We start from the raw sequence: 15,066 nt of genomic DNA on the forward strand, positions 1-15,066 counted from the left end.
TTTTCCTCTTCTCTCACTCAGTGTGGTTAAACGAGTATTAAACCTAAATAAGGAATTATGTTTATAATATTTTGACTATGTAAACAGTGTGTCATTTTCCCACATCCCCCACACCAAGTAATACAATTCTCTTTATTTTATAGTTGTGGTTTTTCCTTAAAATCCTATTTAATCTTTAGCAAAGAATAATTGTATATTTATGGGGTGCAATATATGTTTACAGTGTGGAATGATTAAATCAGGCCAGTTAAAAAATTTGCCTCACAAAGCTATCATTTTTTATGGTGAAAACATCTACAATTTACAGTTTCAGCAATTTTGAGATAACACAGTGCATTATGATTTATTATAGTCACCATTCTGTAAAGATTACTAAAGCGTATTTCTCCTGTCTGGCAGAAACTTTGTGCCCTTTGATCAGCATTTCTCCTTTCCCCCATCTACCCTCCTGCCCCAGCGTCTGGTAGTGATCATTCTATGCTCTACTTTTATAAGTTCAACCATTTTAGGTTCCACATGAGTGAGATCATGTAGTGTTTGTCTTTCCATGCCTGTCTTATGTCTTAGTATGTCTTATGACTTAGTATAATGTCTTCCAGGTTCATACATGTTATTGCAAATGACAGAATTACCCTTCTTTTAAAGGCTGAATAGTAATCCATTTATATATATATAAATGGATTTTATATATATAAATCTGTATTTACCTTTTTCTTTTCTCTCAAATTCCTACACACACACACACACACACACACACACACACACACACACCATTTTCTTTACCCATTCCTCTGATAATGGACACCTAGCCTGCTTACATACCTTGGCTATTGTGAATAATGCTGCAGTGAACATGGGCATGCAGATAGACCTTTGACATACTAATTTCAATCTTTTTGGATATAGACTCAGAAGTGGGATTACTGACTGGATCATAAGATAATTCTGATTTTAGTTTTCTGAGGAGCCATACTGTTTTTCATAAAGCTGTATTAATTTTCATTTCCACCAACAGTTCACAAGGGTTCTCTTTTCTCTACAACCTTGCCAATACTTGTTATCTTTTGTTTTTTTGATAATAGCCATTCTGACAGGTGTAAAGTGATAACTCATTGTGGGTTTTAATTTGCATTTCTGTGATGACCATTTTTTCATATGTGTTGGCTGTTTATATGTCTTCTTTTGATAATTGTTTATTAGATCTTTTGTTTGTTTTTTGATTGGCATATTTGTTTTCTTGCTATTCAGTTGAGTTCATTTTATATTTTGAATCTTAATCCCTTATCAGACGTATGGTTTGCAATCCCTTATCAGATATATTGGTTGCAGTCCTTTATCGGATGTATGGATGTATGGTTTGCAGTTTTTTTTTTTTTACAATGTGTGTTATCACTTCACTTTACTGCTTGTAAACAATTAGTAAAGCTTTACTGTACAGAAGCTTTCTAGTTTGATACAGTCCCATTTGTTTATTTTTGCCTTTGTTGCCTGTGCTTTTGGGATCATATCCAAGAAATCTTTGCCCAGAGTAATGTAATGTAGCATTCCCCCTATGTTTTCTTCTAGTAGTTACGCGGTTTCAGGTCTTATATTTAAATCTTTAATCTGTTTTGAGTTGATTTTTGTATATGGTGTGAGATAAGGATTCAATTTCATTCTTCTGCTTGTGGATATCCAGTTTTCCCAGCAGCACTTATTGAAGAGACTGTGCTTTCTTAATTGTGTGTTCTTGGTATCCTTGTTGAAAATTAATTGACCACAAATATGTGAAGTTTATTTCTGGTCTCTCCATCTACTTTGATTGGTCATTGTGTCTGTTTTTATGTCAGTACCATGCTGCTTTGATTACTATAGCTTTGTAATAGATTTTGAAGTCAGATAATTTAAGGCCTCTAGTTTTCTTCTTTTTGCCTGTATGATTCCTTACAAATTTTAGGATTGTTTCCTATTTTTGTGAAAAATGTCATTGGAATTTTAATACAGATTACGTTGAATCTGTAAACCACTGTTGGTAGTAGAGACATTTTAACTATTATTTCTGTGAGTCCATGAATATAGAATACCTTTCCATTTATTTGTGTTGTCTACAATTTTTTTCAATATTTAATAGTGTGTAGTATACAAATCTTTCACTTCCTGGCTTAAAGTTTACTTTTCGGTATTTTTTTTTTATGTTGTTGTGAATGGGATTGATTTCTTAATTATTTTTTCAGATCACTTGTTGTTAGTGTAAAGAAATGCTACTGACTTGTGTGTCTTGATTTTGTACCCTACAACTTTACTGATTTGTTTAGCAGTTCTAATAGTTTTTTGGTGGGTCTTTACAATTTTCCGCATAGAAGATTATGTTATCAGTTAACAGAGGTATTTTCAATTCTTGCTTTCCTATTTAGATGCCCTTTATTTTTTTTTCTTGTCTAATTGTTCCAACTAGAATTTTGTTCTGTGTTGAATAGAAGTAGTAAGAATAGAAATCCTTATTCCTGATCGTGGAAAACCTTTCAACTTTTCATCATCGAGTATATTTGTTGTGGGATTTTCATACATAGCCTTTATTATGTTGAGGTATCTTCCCTCTGTGTCCAATTTATTGAGAGTTTTTATTATGAAAGGATATTGAATTTTTGTTAACTGCTTTTTCTGCATCTATTGAAATGATCTTAGGGTTTTTGTCCTCATTCTGTTAATATGGTACATCCATTACATTATTGATTTGTGTATATTCAACAATCCTTGTATTTCAGGGATCAGTCTCACTTGGTGGTGAGTGATCCTTTTAATGTTCTGTTGAATTTGGTTTGCTAGTATTTTGTTAAGGATTTTTGCAGATATGTCATCAGGGATATTAGCCTGTTATTTTCTTTTCTTTTAGTGTCCTTGTCTAGCTTCGGTGTCAGAGCAATACTGGCCTCGTAAGTGGAGTTTGTAGGTATTCTCTTCACTTTGATTTTTTGGAAAGATTTGAGAAGGAATTGGTATTAGTTCTTTAAATGTTTGGCCTAATTCCACCTTGAGGCATCTGGTGCTGAGCTTTTCTTTGATGGGAGATTTCTTAATTATTGATTCAGTCTTCTTGCTTGTTATTGGTCTGTTCAGATTTTCTGTTCCTTCTTGATTCAACTTGGGTAGGTTGTACATTTCCAGGAATTTATTCTAGGTTATCCAATTTGTTGGTGGATAATTGTTCATAGTCTCTTATCTTCTGAGTTGTGATATCTCCTCTTTCATTTCTGACTTTATTGTTAGAGCCTTCTTTTTTTCTTAGTTTGCTAAAGGTTTTTTTATTTTGTTTATCTTTTTAAAGAACCAACTCTTAGTTTCACTGATCTTTCCTGTTTTCTTTCTGTTCTCTATTTTATCTATTTCTGTTCTGAATCTTAATCTCATTCTTTCTGCTAATTGGGGTTTAACTGGTTCTTTTTTCTCTAGTTTCTTGAATTTATTTGAAATCTTTACTTTCTTTTGATACAGGCATTTATTGCTGTAAACTTCCCTTTTAGAACTGCTTTTGATGCGTCTCATAAGTTACGGTATGTTATGTTTCCATTTTCATTTGTCTCAAGATATCTTTTTTTCTTTTTAAATTTCTTTGACCAATTGGTTTTTCAGGAGCATATTGTTTATTTCTGTGTGTTTGTGAATGTCCCAAAAGTCCTCCTGTTACTGGTTTCTGGTTTCATTCCATTACGAGTAGAAAAGATATTTGGTATAATTTCAGTCTTAAATTCATAGACACTTATTTTGTAGACAAACATGTAATATATCCTGGGGAATACTCATTTCAGTTGCTGTTGGATAGAATGTTTTATATGTCTTTTAGGTCCATTTGGTCTAAAGCGTTGTTCAAGTCCACTGTTTCTGTCTGGATGATACGTCCATTGTTGAACGTGGAGTTTGAAGTCCTCTGCCATTATCGTATTTCAGTCGATCTCATCCTTCAGATCTATTAATATTTGCTTTATATATTTAGGTGCTCCAATATTGACTGCATATATATTTAAAATGGTTCTCTTCTCTTGAACAGAACATAAAATAATGTCCTTCTTTGCTTGTCTCTTTTTACAGTTTTTGACCTAAAGTCTATTTTGTCTGATGGAAGTACAGTCATCCCTGCTCTCTTTTGGTTATCATTTTTCATAACTTTATTCTCAGTCTGTGTGTGTCCTAAGGCTAAAGTGAGTCTTTTATAGGCAGCATATTGTTGGATCTTGCTTTTCTAATCCATTCAGTCATTGTTTTTAAAAATCCATGCAGTCATTTGATTGGATAAATTTTTTTTTTTTTTTTGAGAGGGAATCTCACTGTCGCCCAGACTGGAGTGCAGTGGTGCAAACTCAGCTCACTGCAATCTCTGCCTCCCAAGTTCAAGCAATTCTCCTGGCTCAGCTTCCCAAGTAGCTGGGACTACAGCTGTGTGCCACCACACCCAGCTAAATTTTTTTTTGTATTTTTAGTGGAGACAGGGTTTCACCATGTTGGCCAAGCTGATCTTGAACTCCTGACCTCAAGTGATCTGCCCGCCTCGACCTCGCAAAGTGCTGGGATTACAGGTGTGAGCCACCGCATCTGGCTAATTTTTGTATTTTTAATAGAGACAGGATTTCACCATGCTGGCCAGGCTGGTCTTGAACTCCTGGCCTCAGGTGATCCACCCACCCACCTTGACTTCCCAAAGTGCTGGCATTACAGGCGTGAGCCACCGCACCTGGCCTGGCTTATAGTAATTTTTAGTGAGCTGCAAATACACTGAGTACAGTGTCTGTCAGTAAATGGTGGTAGTTCTTATTTATTTCATTATTCTTCTTGCCTTTTTCTCACCAAAAATGTGAGCTATGTAGTAAAGACCATATTTGATTGATTGTTTTGCTATGATAATTGTTTTGCTATGATAATTTTGAATTGAATGGAATTCAGAAGGACCAAAGGAGGGTCAGATCCTTCTTCTTAAGCCCTAGAGCCCACTCAAAGGGAATAATTTTTTAGTAAATTTTGGCATTTATGGTACAGCAATTTGCCAAATATCTTTGTAGTCAGAATTATGCTTATGAAATCCTTAGGCAAATGCCACACTGGGTACTGACAGAGACTGTCTCCTAGTGTAATATAACCATTTTTTCTTTCACCTTAGGAAGAGATTCACTCTGAGTGCTAGACGAAAAAGTTGACTTGTGCTTAAAGGCCATGTTATTAAAAAAAAAATAAGTATTGAAATGCTACAATTGGACTCAGCAAGTTGAGATGCCACAGCTAAGACCTGTTGAAGGAATAGTGAATTGACATCTCCTATTGTGCTACATTCTACAAAATATATTCATTGAGGAGAAGGGTGCTGTAAGCCCTTGTACTTATATGTATTTTTGAGGACTGAAGGTGCTAGAGCCAGGCAACTTTTTGTAAGTGAGTTTGAATGAATTAAATGTGAATTCACAGTATTTCCTCTACTCCGAAAGTTCTTAAGGCAATTGTAGGAAAGGACAAAGCGGACACAGACAAAGACAGTGTGATGGTCTCTGTTAGGGGAGCTGCCCCAGTGGTGCCAGGGGCCCGAGGACCTTGGGGATACTTGAGACCCTAATTGGTATACTTCTGTATGGTCAAGAGTTGGAGTACAGCCTTGCCAGAGTTAACTGTCATAACTCTTGTTACTGGCTATGGGTATTTCATTTCACACTTTCTCCTCTACTGATTTATTAATTCAGAAATTGATATATTAACTTACTTGCTATAGTTGAATAAAGCTTAAATTGTATATTCAGTATTACGTTTTGAAATTTTTTTAGTTTTCTCAAATTGCACTTACATTTCCATTCAGATGCTGAGTTAAATCTGTTAAAGAAGTTCAGTGTGTGTGTGTGTGTGTGTGTGTGTATGTGTATAAAACATGTTCTAGTGCTTGGACTATTGAAGTTACTAATAAAATTTGTGGTTTCTGTCACAACAAGGTTTACTAAACAAAACAGTCAGCACACAAGCGCATTAATAAACATGAGTGGGGTTTATTTTGCATTTTATGTTCAGTGTTTCGAGTAGTATGTTATTCTGTGTGTTAACATTTTAAATTTATGTAGTGCATTTTTGAATTGTGGTTTTTAAGTTCAGGAATTTAAAATCAACTAATTTTTAAAATTTATACTGTACTGTACTGTACTATACTGTACTATAAAGAAGCCAGTGTGGCTCAGTGATTAAGAGCATGGAGGTCAGGCACGGTGGTTCACGCCTGTTATGCCAGCACTTTGTGAGGCCAAGGCAGACGGATCTCTTGAGCTCAGGAGTTTGAGACTAGTTTGGGCAACATGGTGAAACCCTGTCTCTACCAAAAAAATACAAAAATTAGCTGAGCATGGTGGCATGCACCTGTAATCCTAGCTACTTGGGAGGCTGAGGTGGGAGGATTACTTGAGCCCGGGAGGGGATGATCCAAGATCATGCCACTGTACTCCAGCCTGGGTGACAGAGTGAGACCCTATCTTAAAAAAAACAAAACAAAACATGGTTTCTGACTCTAAAGACCTAAGACCAATCTTGACAGTGTCACTTTGCAGAGCAGCACTGTCCGGTATGGTAGCCACTCACTGCAAGTAGCTATTAAACACTTAAAATACAGGTAGGTTGACTAATGGAATTTTAAATTGTATTTAAGTTTTATCAATTTAGATCTTAGGTAGCCATGTGTGACTAGTGGCAACCGTAATGGGCTTCACGGTACTAGGTGACTTACTTGACTTCTTTATGTTCCAGTTTTCCCATCTGTACAGATGAAATCATATAAGTTACTTTTTGTGGTTACTATATGAATTAAATAAAATAATATAGTTAAGAAGGAGTTCAACACTATGCTGGAGCAGAATATTTCCATGAGAAATGGTAGTTAATTATAATGACATACATTTAATAAACAAGTTATTTTGCTTTTGAGCATTAATTTAAACCTGTTTATTTTTGTTCTTCCCTTCCAGGATTAATTTATTTTGGAAATCAAGTGCAATATTGGAAGCCATTTCTACTAATTTTATTTCATTTTTAAATTTATGATTTGATTTGAATACTATCATGGGAGGAGCTGTGAGTGCTGGGGAAGATAATGATGACTTAATTGATAATTTAAAAGAAGCTCAGTATATTCGTACTGAAAGAGTGGAGCAAGCCTTCAGAGCGATTGATCGTGGAGATTACTATTTGGAAGGCTACAGAGACAATGCTTACAAAGACTTAGCCTGGAAGCATGGAAACATCCACTTGTCAGCACCTTGCATTTATTCTGAAGTTATGGAAGCATTGAAACTTCAACCAGGATTGTCTTTTCTTAACCTGGGAAGTGGAACCGGATATTTAAGTACAATGGTGGGCTTAATTTTAGGTAATTTTATTTTTGTAAAATTCTATTTTAAAAAATAAGCCATTTTGTATTATGGTTTATGATTTATAGGAGTTGTAACTTTGTGTACAGTATGTTTGAATGTGTATACTCAATGGAGGTGTCTTCCTTACTTAGATGTGAAAACACAAAGTAGTAGTAATCTTTTTTCATTCCCAGTCCTTACCTCAACTTACAGTAGCTCTGGGAACTAGCTGTTCTCTGTTAGTCATTGTCTGTACTTAAAGTCAAGCGCTGGTAGGCAGGAAACTCAGGAGTAGTATTTAATCTATTTCAGGTAGAGTGTTCTGTCTTCTGGCATATAAAGTTTGATGGTTATTTAAGAGCATTGTGCCAGGTTTTTGTTAGAGAGACAGGAGAATGTGGGATATATAAGATGTGTCACTGTTAGGGTAAAGCAAGGGATTGGAGAAAAATAGAGAAGAAAGAAGTATATGTTCATTAAGCTTTCAGCATACTTAATGAATGTTTGCTCTGCCAAGCATTGTTCCTGGCACGTGCATATGCCAGTGATCAAAAGGGACTAAGATTTCTGCCCTCAAAGAGCTTACTGGGTGTTAAATGCTAGGTATTGTTTAAAGCAGTGTGTGTGTATTAACTCATTCAGTGTTCCTAATACTCCTTTGAAGTACAGACTATTATTAATCCTTTTATATGGGCAAGTAAACGAAGGCACAGGGAGGTTAAATAACTTGCCTGAAAGTCACATATCTAGGAAGTGACAACTGGATAATACGGAATATAGGTGGAAGACACATGGGTGGAGGAAAATCTGTAGTAAGACATGATGTTGGATGGAGGATGACCAACCATGAAGTTTACCAAGCCATTTAGTTCAGCTGCCATATTCACTGGCCGCTACTGTGTGGCATACGTTAAAATAGAGCATTATTTAGGGGGGTGGGGTGTGAGAAGACATAAGAAAATCAACAGCCTTCATCTAGTCTGATAGGTACTATAGTTGAGGTATATCCCTAAGTTAATAAGGATGAGAATGTGGTGTAAAATTCATTCTAAAGTGATGGGGAATCATTGAAGGATTTTAAAAAGAGAATGACATATCCTGTAGTAGGGTGACTCTACGTTCCAGTGTGCTGGGACAGTTCTACTTTATCTCTGTTATCCTAGTGTCAGTATTAATAATGTCCTTTCATTCCTCAAAGTGTCTGAGTTTGGACAATAAATTATGTGGTCACATTATGACTTTTAAGGTATAGTCAGGTCTGAAATTTCCTCCCTACACACTAGCTAGTTCCTTACTCTATTAGTCATGGGACATCCCATCTGTTTCGTTTAAAAGAGTGGGGATGGAAGCCTTTCATTCTGCAACTGGGTTAGTTCCTAATGTATAAGAACTTGTTCAAAAGTGATAGGAAATTATTAATTTTCATCGATAAAGATAAATTTAGAAGCTTACATTTAAATTTGACGCTCCTCCCTGTCCTGAGACAGGAATTTCTTAACAGGTTGGAACTTCCAGATATCTGTCACTTCTATCACCAGTTTCATTGAAAAAGGAATCTCTAGGGTTTGAGACAGTCTGCAAAATCTAGAGGTGAGAGTAGGAAGAGCTGCTTCTTTAAAAAAAAAAAAAAAAAAAAAAAAAAGGGAATTGCTGTCCTTGAACGTTTCTTAACCAGCTCTGGCAACTCTGGGCTGGAGTCCAAGCCTTATACCATGTTTGGCCAGCCTGAAAGTGCCTGTTTATTCTGTCTTCCCCTTCTCTAGTATGTGCCAACTGGCTCATGCTGAGGAAGGTCAGTCTAGCCAAACTTGGGATGGTGGAGGTATGCATCATAATTTGCAATCTTGCCAGCAGTGAGGTTGCCTTCTTAGACTCATTGCCTTAGTCCCAGGCTCCAAGAGATTAGATGTCTGTGGCCAGATGGCACTGTAGGCAGATGTCAAACTTACTGTATCATGAATGTCTTTTAATCATGACATGGGCAATGTGGGGAAAGAGACCATTGTGTAAATGGTCTACAATGCACTAGATAGTTTCCTCCTGTTACAAAGCTCTAGGGAGTCATGGATCTTTAGTTACATATATGGCAATGGCTCCTGGATACTATTCCAGTATTTATCTTTGTGTGATCCTGCTAAGTTAAGACCAAGATATAGTTGTTCTCGTTTTGATTAGGAATATTCCTTTGGTGAGAAAGATAAAGAAGGAGAAGCAGAAACAACAGTCTGTAAAACTATGATTACAGCTAATAAGTCTTAAATTCACCAGCCTTCTGAGGAAGCTTTATCTTTTTTTACCCTGCTCTCTGTTTTTAGTTTGTTTTAGTTTGTGTTTTGTGTGTGTTTTATGTCATGGAGGGGAAGGTATACATCCATAAAAATCACTTAGAACTGGATCCAGAGGAGGATGCTCACATGCTCCCTGTGATTATTGAGTATGGTGAATCAAATTTGGCTCCACTGTTTCACAGCCACCTTATTAACAGAAGTTCTTTCTTTATTAAAAACAAAAAACTATAACACTATGGCTCATCCATTTTTCTTTTCCACTCACAAGATAGGGATAACAGGTGCTCCCCATAGACAGTGGGTCCTATGGGTACTACATATTTAGTAGTAAACTCTGGAGGAGTCCCAGCCAAAGCAGAGAGAGCGGGGTATCTGTGATTTGGTAACATAGTTAAGGAAGATACCCCTTGGGGAATTTCCACTTTACTCCAGAAACACAAATCCAGAAACACAAATTCAGTGAGAGTGGGGCATCTGTGATTTGGTAACACAGTTAAAGAAGATACTCCTTGGGGAATTTCCACTTCACTCCAGAATCACAAATCCAGAAACACAAATTCAGTGGGAGTAAGTTAGGTTTTTCTTTTATTATTATTATTATTATTAATTTATTCATTTATTTTTAGGTAGAGTCTCACTCTCTTGCCCAGGCTGGAGTGTCGTGACACGGTCTTGGCTCACTGCAGCTTCGACCTACTGGGCTCAAGTGATTCTCCCGCCTCAGCCTCCTGAGTAGCTGGTAGTACCAACATCCATGGTTAATTTTTGTATTGGGTTTTCTTCAGAAAATTTCTTAGGATTAAAGCACACTTCAGGGAATTATTCATAAATTTACTTTTATCGAAGACAGTGGAGAATAGATCACTCCAACTCCTGAGATGTCTCATTGAGACATGTTTTTGAATTTCAAATTGAAGATAATTCTTCATGTCCTGTTTGTTTCTCCTTAAATATTTTCCTTGAACTAAGGGTTTTCGTAAAGATTTAGTGCTTAGTTGATTCTCCTCTCAGTACTGTCGTTTCATTCTCAGGGAATTCATTGAAAAACAGGATGCAAATAAAGCAGCCTCCCACGTCCTGTATTTTACCTCTGCTTTCCATAACTGAATTGAGTATCAGAACCACGAAGGCAAGTTTCTGATAAACTCTTTGTGATTCAGGTAGGGATTTCTGAATCCTGATCCTTTTTACTTAGGGATTCATTTTCATTTTCTTGTATAACCCATAATATAAAAATTCTAGGTATCTTATAAAACATATACAGATTCATCCCACCTAATGACTTCCTCTTAGTCTCTTGCCTAGTTCCCTAGTTAATAGGAATGACTCCGGGGAGACTGCCAGTGCCATCCAGCACCGTGGATGCCACTATCTTGCTGCTACAACATTCATTCCTAAAGATGAAACAGTTGATAATCAGGAAACTTACTGCAGTTGCCATATTGTTCAGAAGCATTAGTTAAGCTATCTGCTGCCGTCATGTTTGACTTCTACACTCTTTTTTTGTCATGGGATGTTAAATGGTCCTTATTCAGCTAACCTATATTGCCTTTGACCTCAGTGCTCGTGGTTTCTCTTTTGCCTGCTTGCTTATGCATGTTCTCTCTTGCTCGCTCTGCCTCTAATGAGGTGTGATTGACATACCATCAAGTTTACTCATTTAAGAGTACAATTCAATGATTTTCAATCCAGTTTGAGGATACTTCCAACGTGCTAAAAAGATTATTCCCCATGCCTAGTTGCATCCACTCTCAGTACTCAGCTAGTCCCTGACAACCAGTTACCTACTTTCTGTCTCTATAGGTTTGTCCTTTCTGGAAATTTCATATAAATGAAATCATACAATATATGGTTTTCTGAATCCAGCTTCTTTCACTTAGCATTAATTTTCAGGGTTCATCCATGCTGTAGCATGTCTGAGTACTTTATTCCTTTTTATGGCTGAATGCTGTTTCATCATATAGGTATACACTACATTTTGTTTATCCATTCACCAGTTAATGGACATTTGAGTTACTAGTTTTTGACCATTATGCATAATGCCATTATGAGCATTTAGGTACAAATCTTTGTGTGGATATACATTTTCATTCTTAGGTAGATTCTTAAAGAGTAGAATTGCTGACCTGTATGGTAAATTTATGTTTTTAAGAGACCAACAAAGTGTTTACCAGAGTGGCTGCACCATTTTCCATTCCCACCAACATTATATGAGGTTCTAGTTTATTCACATCCTCACTAATACTTGTTACTTCGTTTTTTAAAAAGCCGTATTAGTGGATATAAAGTAGTATTTCATTGTGGTTTTAATTTGCTCTTCCCTAATGACTAATGATATGGAACAGCTGTTCATGTGCTTATGGGCCATTTGTATATTTTTTTGGTGACATGACTAGTCAAATTTTTTCATGTTTTTTAATTGAGTTGTTGATTATTGAGTTGTTAGTATTCTTTATCTATTTTGGATATAAGTCTTTATCACAAATATAATTTTCAAATGTTTTTTCATGCTCTTTTAAGTGCCTCTTAAAGGATGTTCTTTATTAGCTTACTTTAGGCCAAAAGATTAGGGAGATCCAGGGTGGTCAGTTCCCCCGTCCCTCACCTCTCATTCTTCTTGGTAAGATAAAACACATTCTGGGCCAGGTGCGGTGGCTTAGTCTGTAATCCGAGCACTTTGGGAGGCCGAGGCAGGTGGATCACAAGGTCAGGAGATTGAGACCGTCCTGGCTAACACGGTGAAACCCCATCTCTACTAATAATACACACACACACAAAAATTAGCCAGTCATTGTGGCGGGCGCCTGTAGTGGCAGCTGCTCGGGAGGCTGTGGCAGGAGAATGGTGTGAACCCGGGAGGCGGAGCTTGCAGTGAGCTGTGCCACTGCACTCCAGCCTGGGCAACAGGGCGAGACTCCATCTCAAAAACAAACAAAAAACACATTCTGCAGGTATCAAGGTTTCTGTATAAGATATACTCTGTTTTATGCATCAAACCGAACTTCAGTTTCTTCTCTATACTCTGTTACACTTTTTTTTTTAAAGGAATTTTTTTTTTTTTTTTTGAGACATAGTCTCACCCTGTTGCCCAGGCTGGAGTGCAGTGACACGATCTCAGCTCACTGCAGCCTGTGCCTCCCAGGTTCAGTTGGTTCTCCTGCCTCAGCCTCCTGAGTAGCTAGAACTAAATGTGTGCGTCACCACGCTTGGCTAATTTTTTTTTTTTTTTGTATTAAAGACGGGGTTTTGCCATGTTGGCCAGGCTGGTTTTGAACTCCTGACCTCAAGTGTTCTGCCCACTTTGGCCTCCCAGAGTGCTGGGATTACAGGTGTGAGCCACCATGCCTCACTCTGTTTTTTTTTTTTTTTTTCTTTTTAGGAATTATAAAGTATATTTTTTTTTTTTTTTTTTTTTGAGATGGAGTTTCACTCTTGTTGCCCAGGCTGGAGTGCGATGGCGTGATCTTGGCTCATCGCAACCTCTGCCTCCCACGTTCAAGCTATTCTGCCTCAGCCTCCCTAGTAGCTGGGATTACAGGCATGTGTCACCATGACTGGCTAATTTGTATTTTTAGTAGAGACAGGGTTTCTCCATGTTGGTCAGGCTGGTCTCGAACTCCCGACTTCGGGTGATCCACCCTCCTCGGCCTCTCGAAGTGCTTGGATTATAGGCATGAGCCACCGGGCCTGGCCTTTTTTTTTTTTTTGAGACAAGTCTTGCTCTGTCAGAGCCCAGGCTGGAGTGCAGTGGTGCCATCTCCACTCACTGCAACCTCCGCCTCCCAAGTTCAAGCAATTCTCCTACCTCATCCTCCTAAGTAGCTGGGATTGCAGGCATGTGCCACCATGCCCAGCTAATTTTTGTATTTTTAGTAGAGATGGGGTTTCACCGTGTTGGGCAAGATGGTCTCGATCTCCTTACCTTGTGATCTGCCCGCCTTGGGCTCCCAAAGTGCTGGGATTACAGGCGTGAGCCACCGCGCCTGGCCCATCTGTTCTTGATATGTGATTTATCTGGGGCTCTGTGAGCAAATCTGTTTTGAAAACAACCTTTTATTTTAGGCTAATCACATTCTCTGAAATTCATGAAACTCTTAACTATTTGAACTATTACTTCTTAGTCCTAGTTAGGCTTCTGGGCATCTTTTTTCTGCCCTTGTGCTCTATATGGAGTTGCCACCACTGTTCTGTTTCTTAGATTTTTTTTTTTTTTCCCCTCTCACTTACACTGGTTGTGGAGTAGAAGTCATTACTGACAACCACCTCTTTCATTGATGTTAACTCTTAAAATCAACATCCAGGTGATTTTGTGTTTATGGATAATATTACTGCTGATTACAGGGTAATAGTAAATAATAAAAATAATAAATATTAGGAAGCAATACAGGTTTTACAGAGTTTTCGTAGTAATTTCTTCTGGTTATATTTTTTCATACTATTCTTAGAAGTTAGGAAGAAATTTCTCCAGTGATGTGAAGTGGCTTAGGTGGTTCTCTGAGCATTTTGAGTTTTATCTTTGTGATTAACTGTTTCCCAGCCAAGATTGTCTATGTAGCAAATACAGCCAATCCTTACTATTTGCAAATTTTGTCTCGAGAATTCACCTACTTACTAATACTTACTTGAACCGCCCAAATCAAAACTCACACTGCTTTTATGATCACTAGCGAGCTTGCAGAAAGGAACAAAAAATTTGAGTCTTCTGCTTTGCATCTTCTTAGCTAAGGTGGGATAAAGTGAAGTTCTCTCTGCCTTGTCTCTGTGGTCATACAGAGATGACCAAAGGCATGTCACAAGCTCCCAGTCTGCACTGGGGTCTGTTGATGGCTTGAATCCCAATTCTGGCAACAGTTCGTGGGGTGGCCTCAGGCAAGTCACTAACACTTAAGTTTATTTTTTCTTTTGTAAAATAAATAATATAGTCTCTACAGGATGAGTTCTCAGGATTTAATGTTATAATCTATTTGATATATTTATGTATGTACATATCTTCCTAAGGAGCAGTAGTTCATCTTTTGTTAATTCATTGTTTGCTGTATTTTTTTTAGAACATAACTAGTATACAGTAAGTAATGAGAATTGACTGCGTGTTACTTTGAGACAAGTACTAAACCTTTCTGTATTTGTTTCCTTAACTGTAAAATTTGTGAATCTCTATCTCCCTACGTAACAGCTGGCACCTATGGAATTGTCTTTGTTTCTCTGTGACAAAGTCTTCCCTAGGCTGAGTTGGATGTTGGACCGAATGCGTCAGGTTAGAGCCAGAGGTTAACTGGAGTTGGCAGGGCTGCTTGGTCTGCTGCAGTTCTTGGTCTCGTCTGGAACCCGCCGTCACAATCTCTCTGGGTTTGGCTCTTGCAGGGTCAGTCCGTCTACCCTCCTACACCCTTGCCAAAAATTGTTTCCTTGGATTTCACATCTCTATGTATTATGTT

General features: G+C 37.5%; 1 protein-coding gene across 5 annotated transcripts in view; it reads left to right on the forward strand.

Annotated features, from left to right (window-relative positions):
• Nucleotides 1–15,066, forward strand: part of PCMTD1 (protein-L-isoaspartate (D-aspartate) O-methyltransferase domain containing 1) — an 84,113-nt gene that overhangs the window by 33,810 nt on the left and 35,237 nt on the right. For 3 of the 5 annotated variants that reach the window (XR_009214745.1, XR_009214746.1, XM_032759802.2), the window contains exon 2: nt 6,960–7,360. The exons of the other annotated variants lie outside the window; for them this stretch is intronic. Coding sequence is in view for 1 of the 3 variants with exons in the window: in XM_032759802.2 (XP_032615693.1) it covers nt 7,054–7,360 (307 nt within the window). In the remaining 2 variants the exon portion in view is untranslated. The remainder of the gene's footprint in view (nt 1–6,959; nt 7,361–15,066) is intronic. 5 annotated transcript variants of the gene reach the window in all.

The sequence above is a fragment of the Hylobates moloch genome, unplaced genomic scaffold, assembly GCF_009828535.3.
Source record: "Hylobates moloch isolate HMO894 unplaced genomic scaffold, HMol_V3 SCAFFOLD_9, whole genome shotgun sequence".
NCBI classification, from domain to species: Eukaryota; Metazoa; Chordata; class Mammalia; order Primates; family Hylobatidae; genus Hylobates; species Hylobates moloch.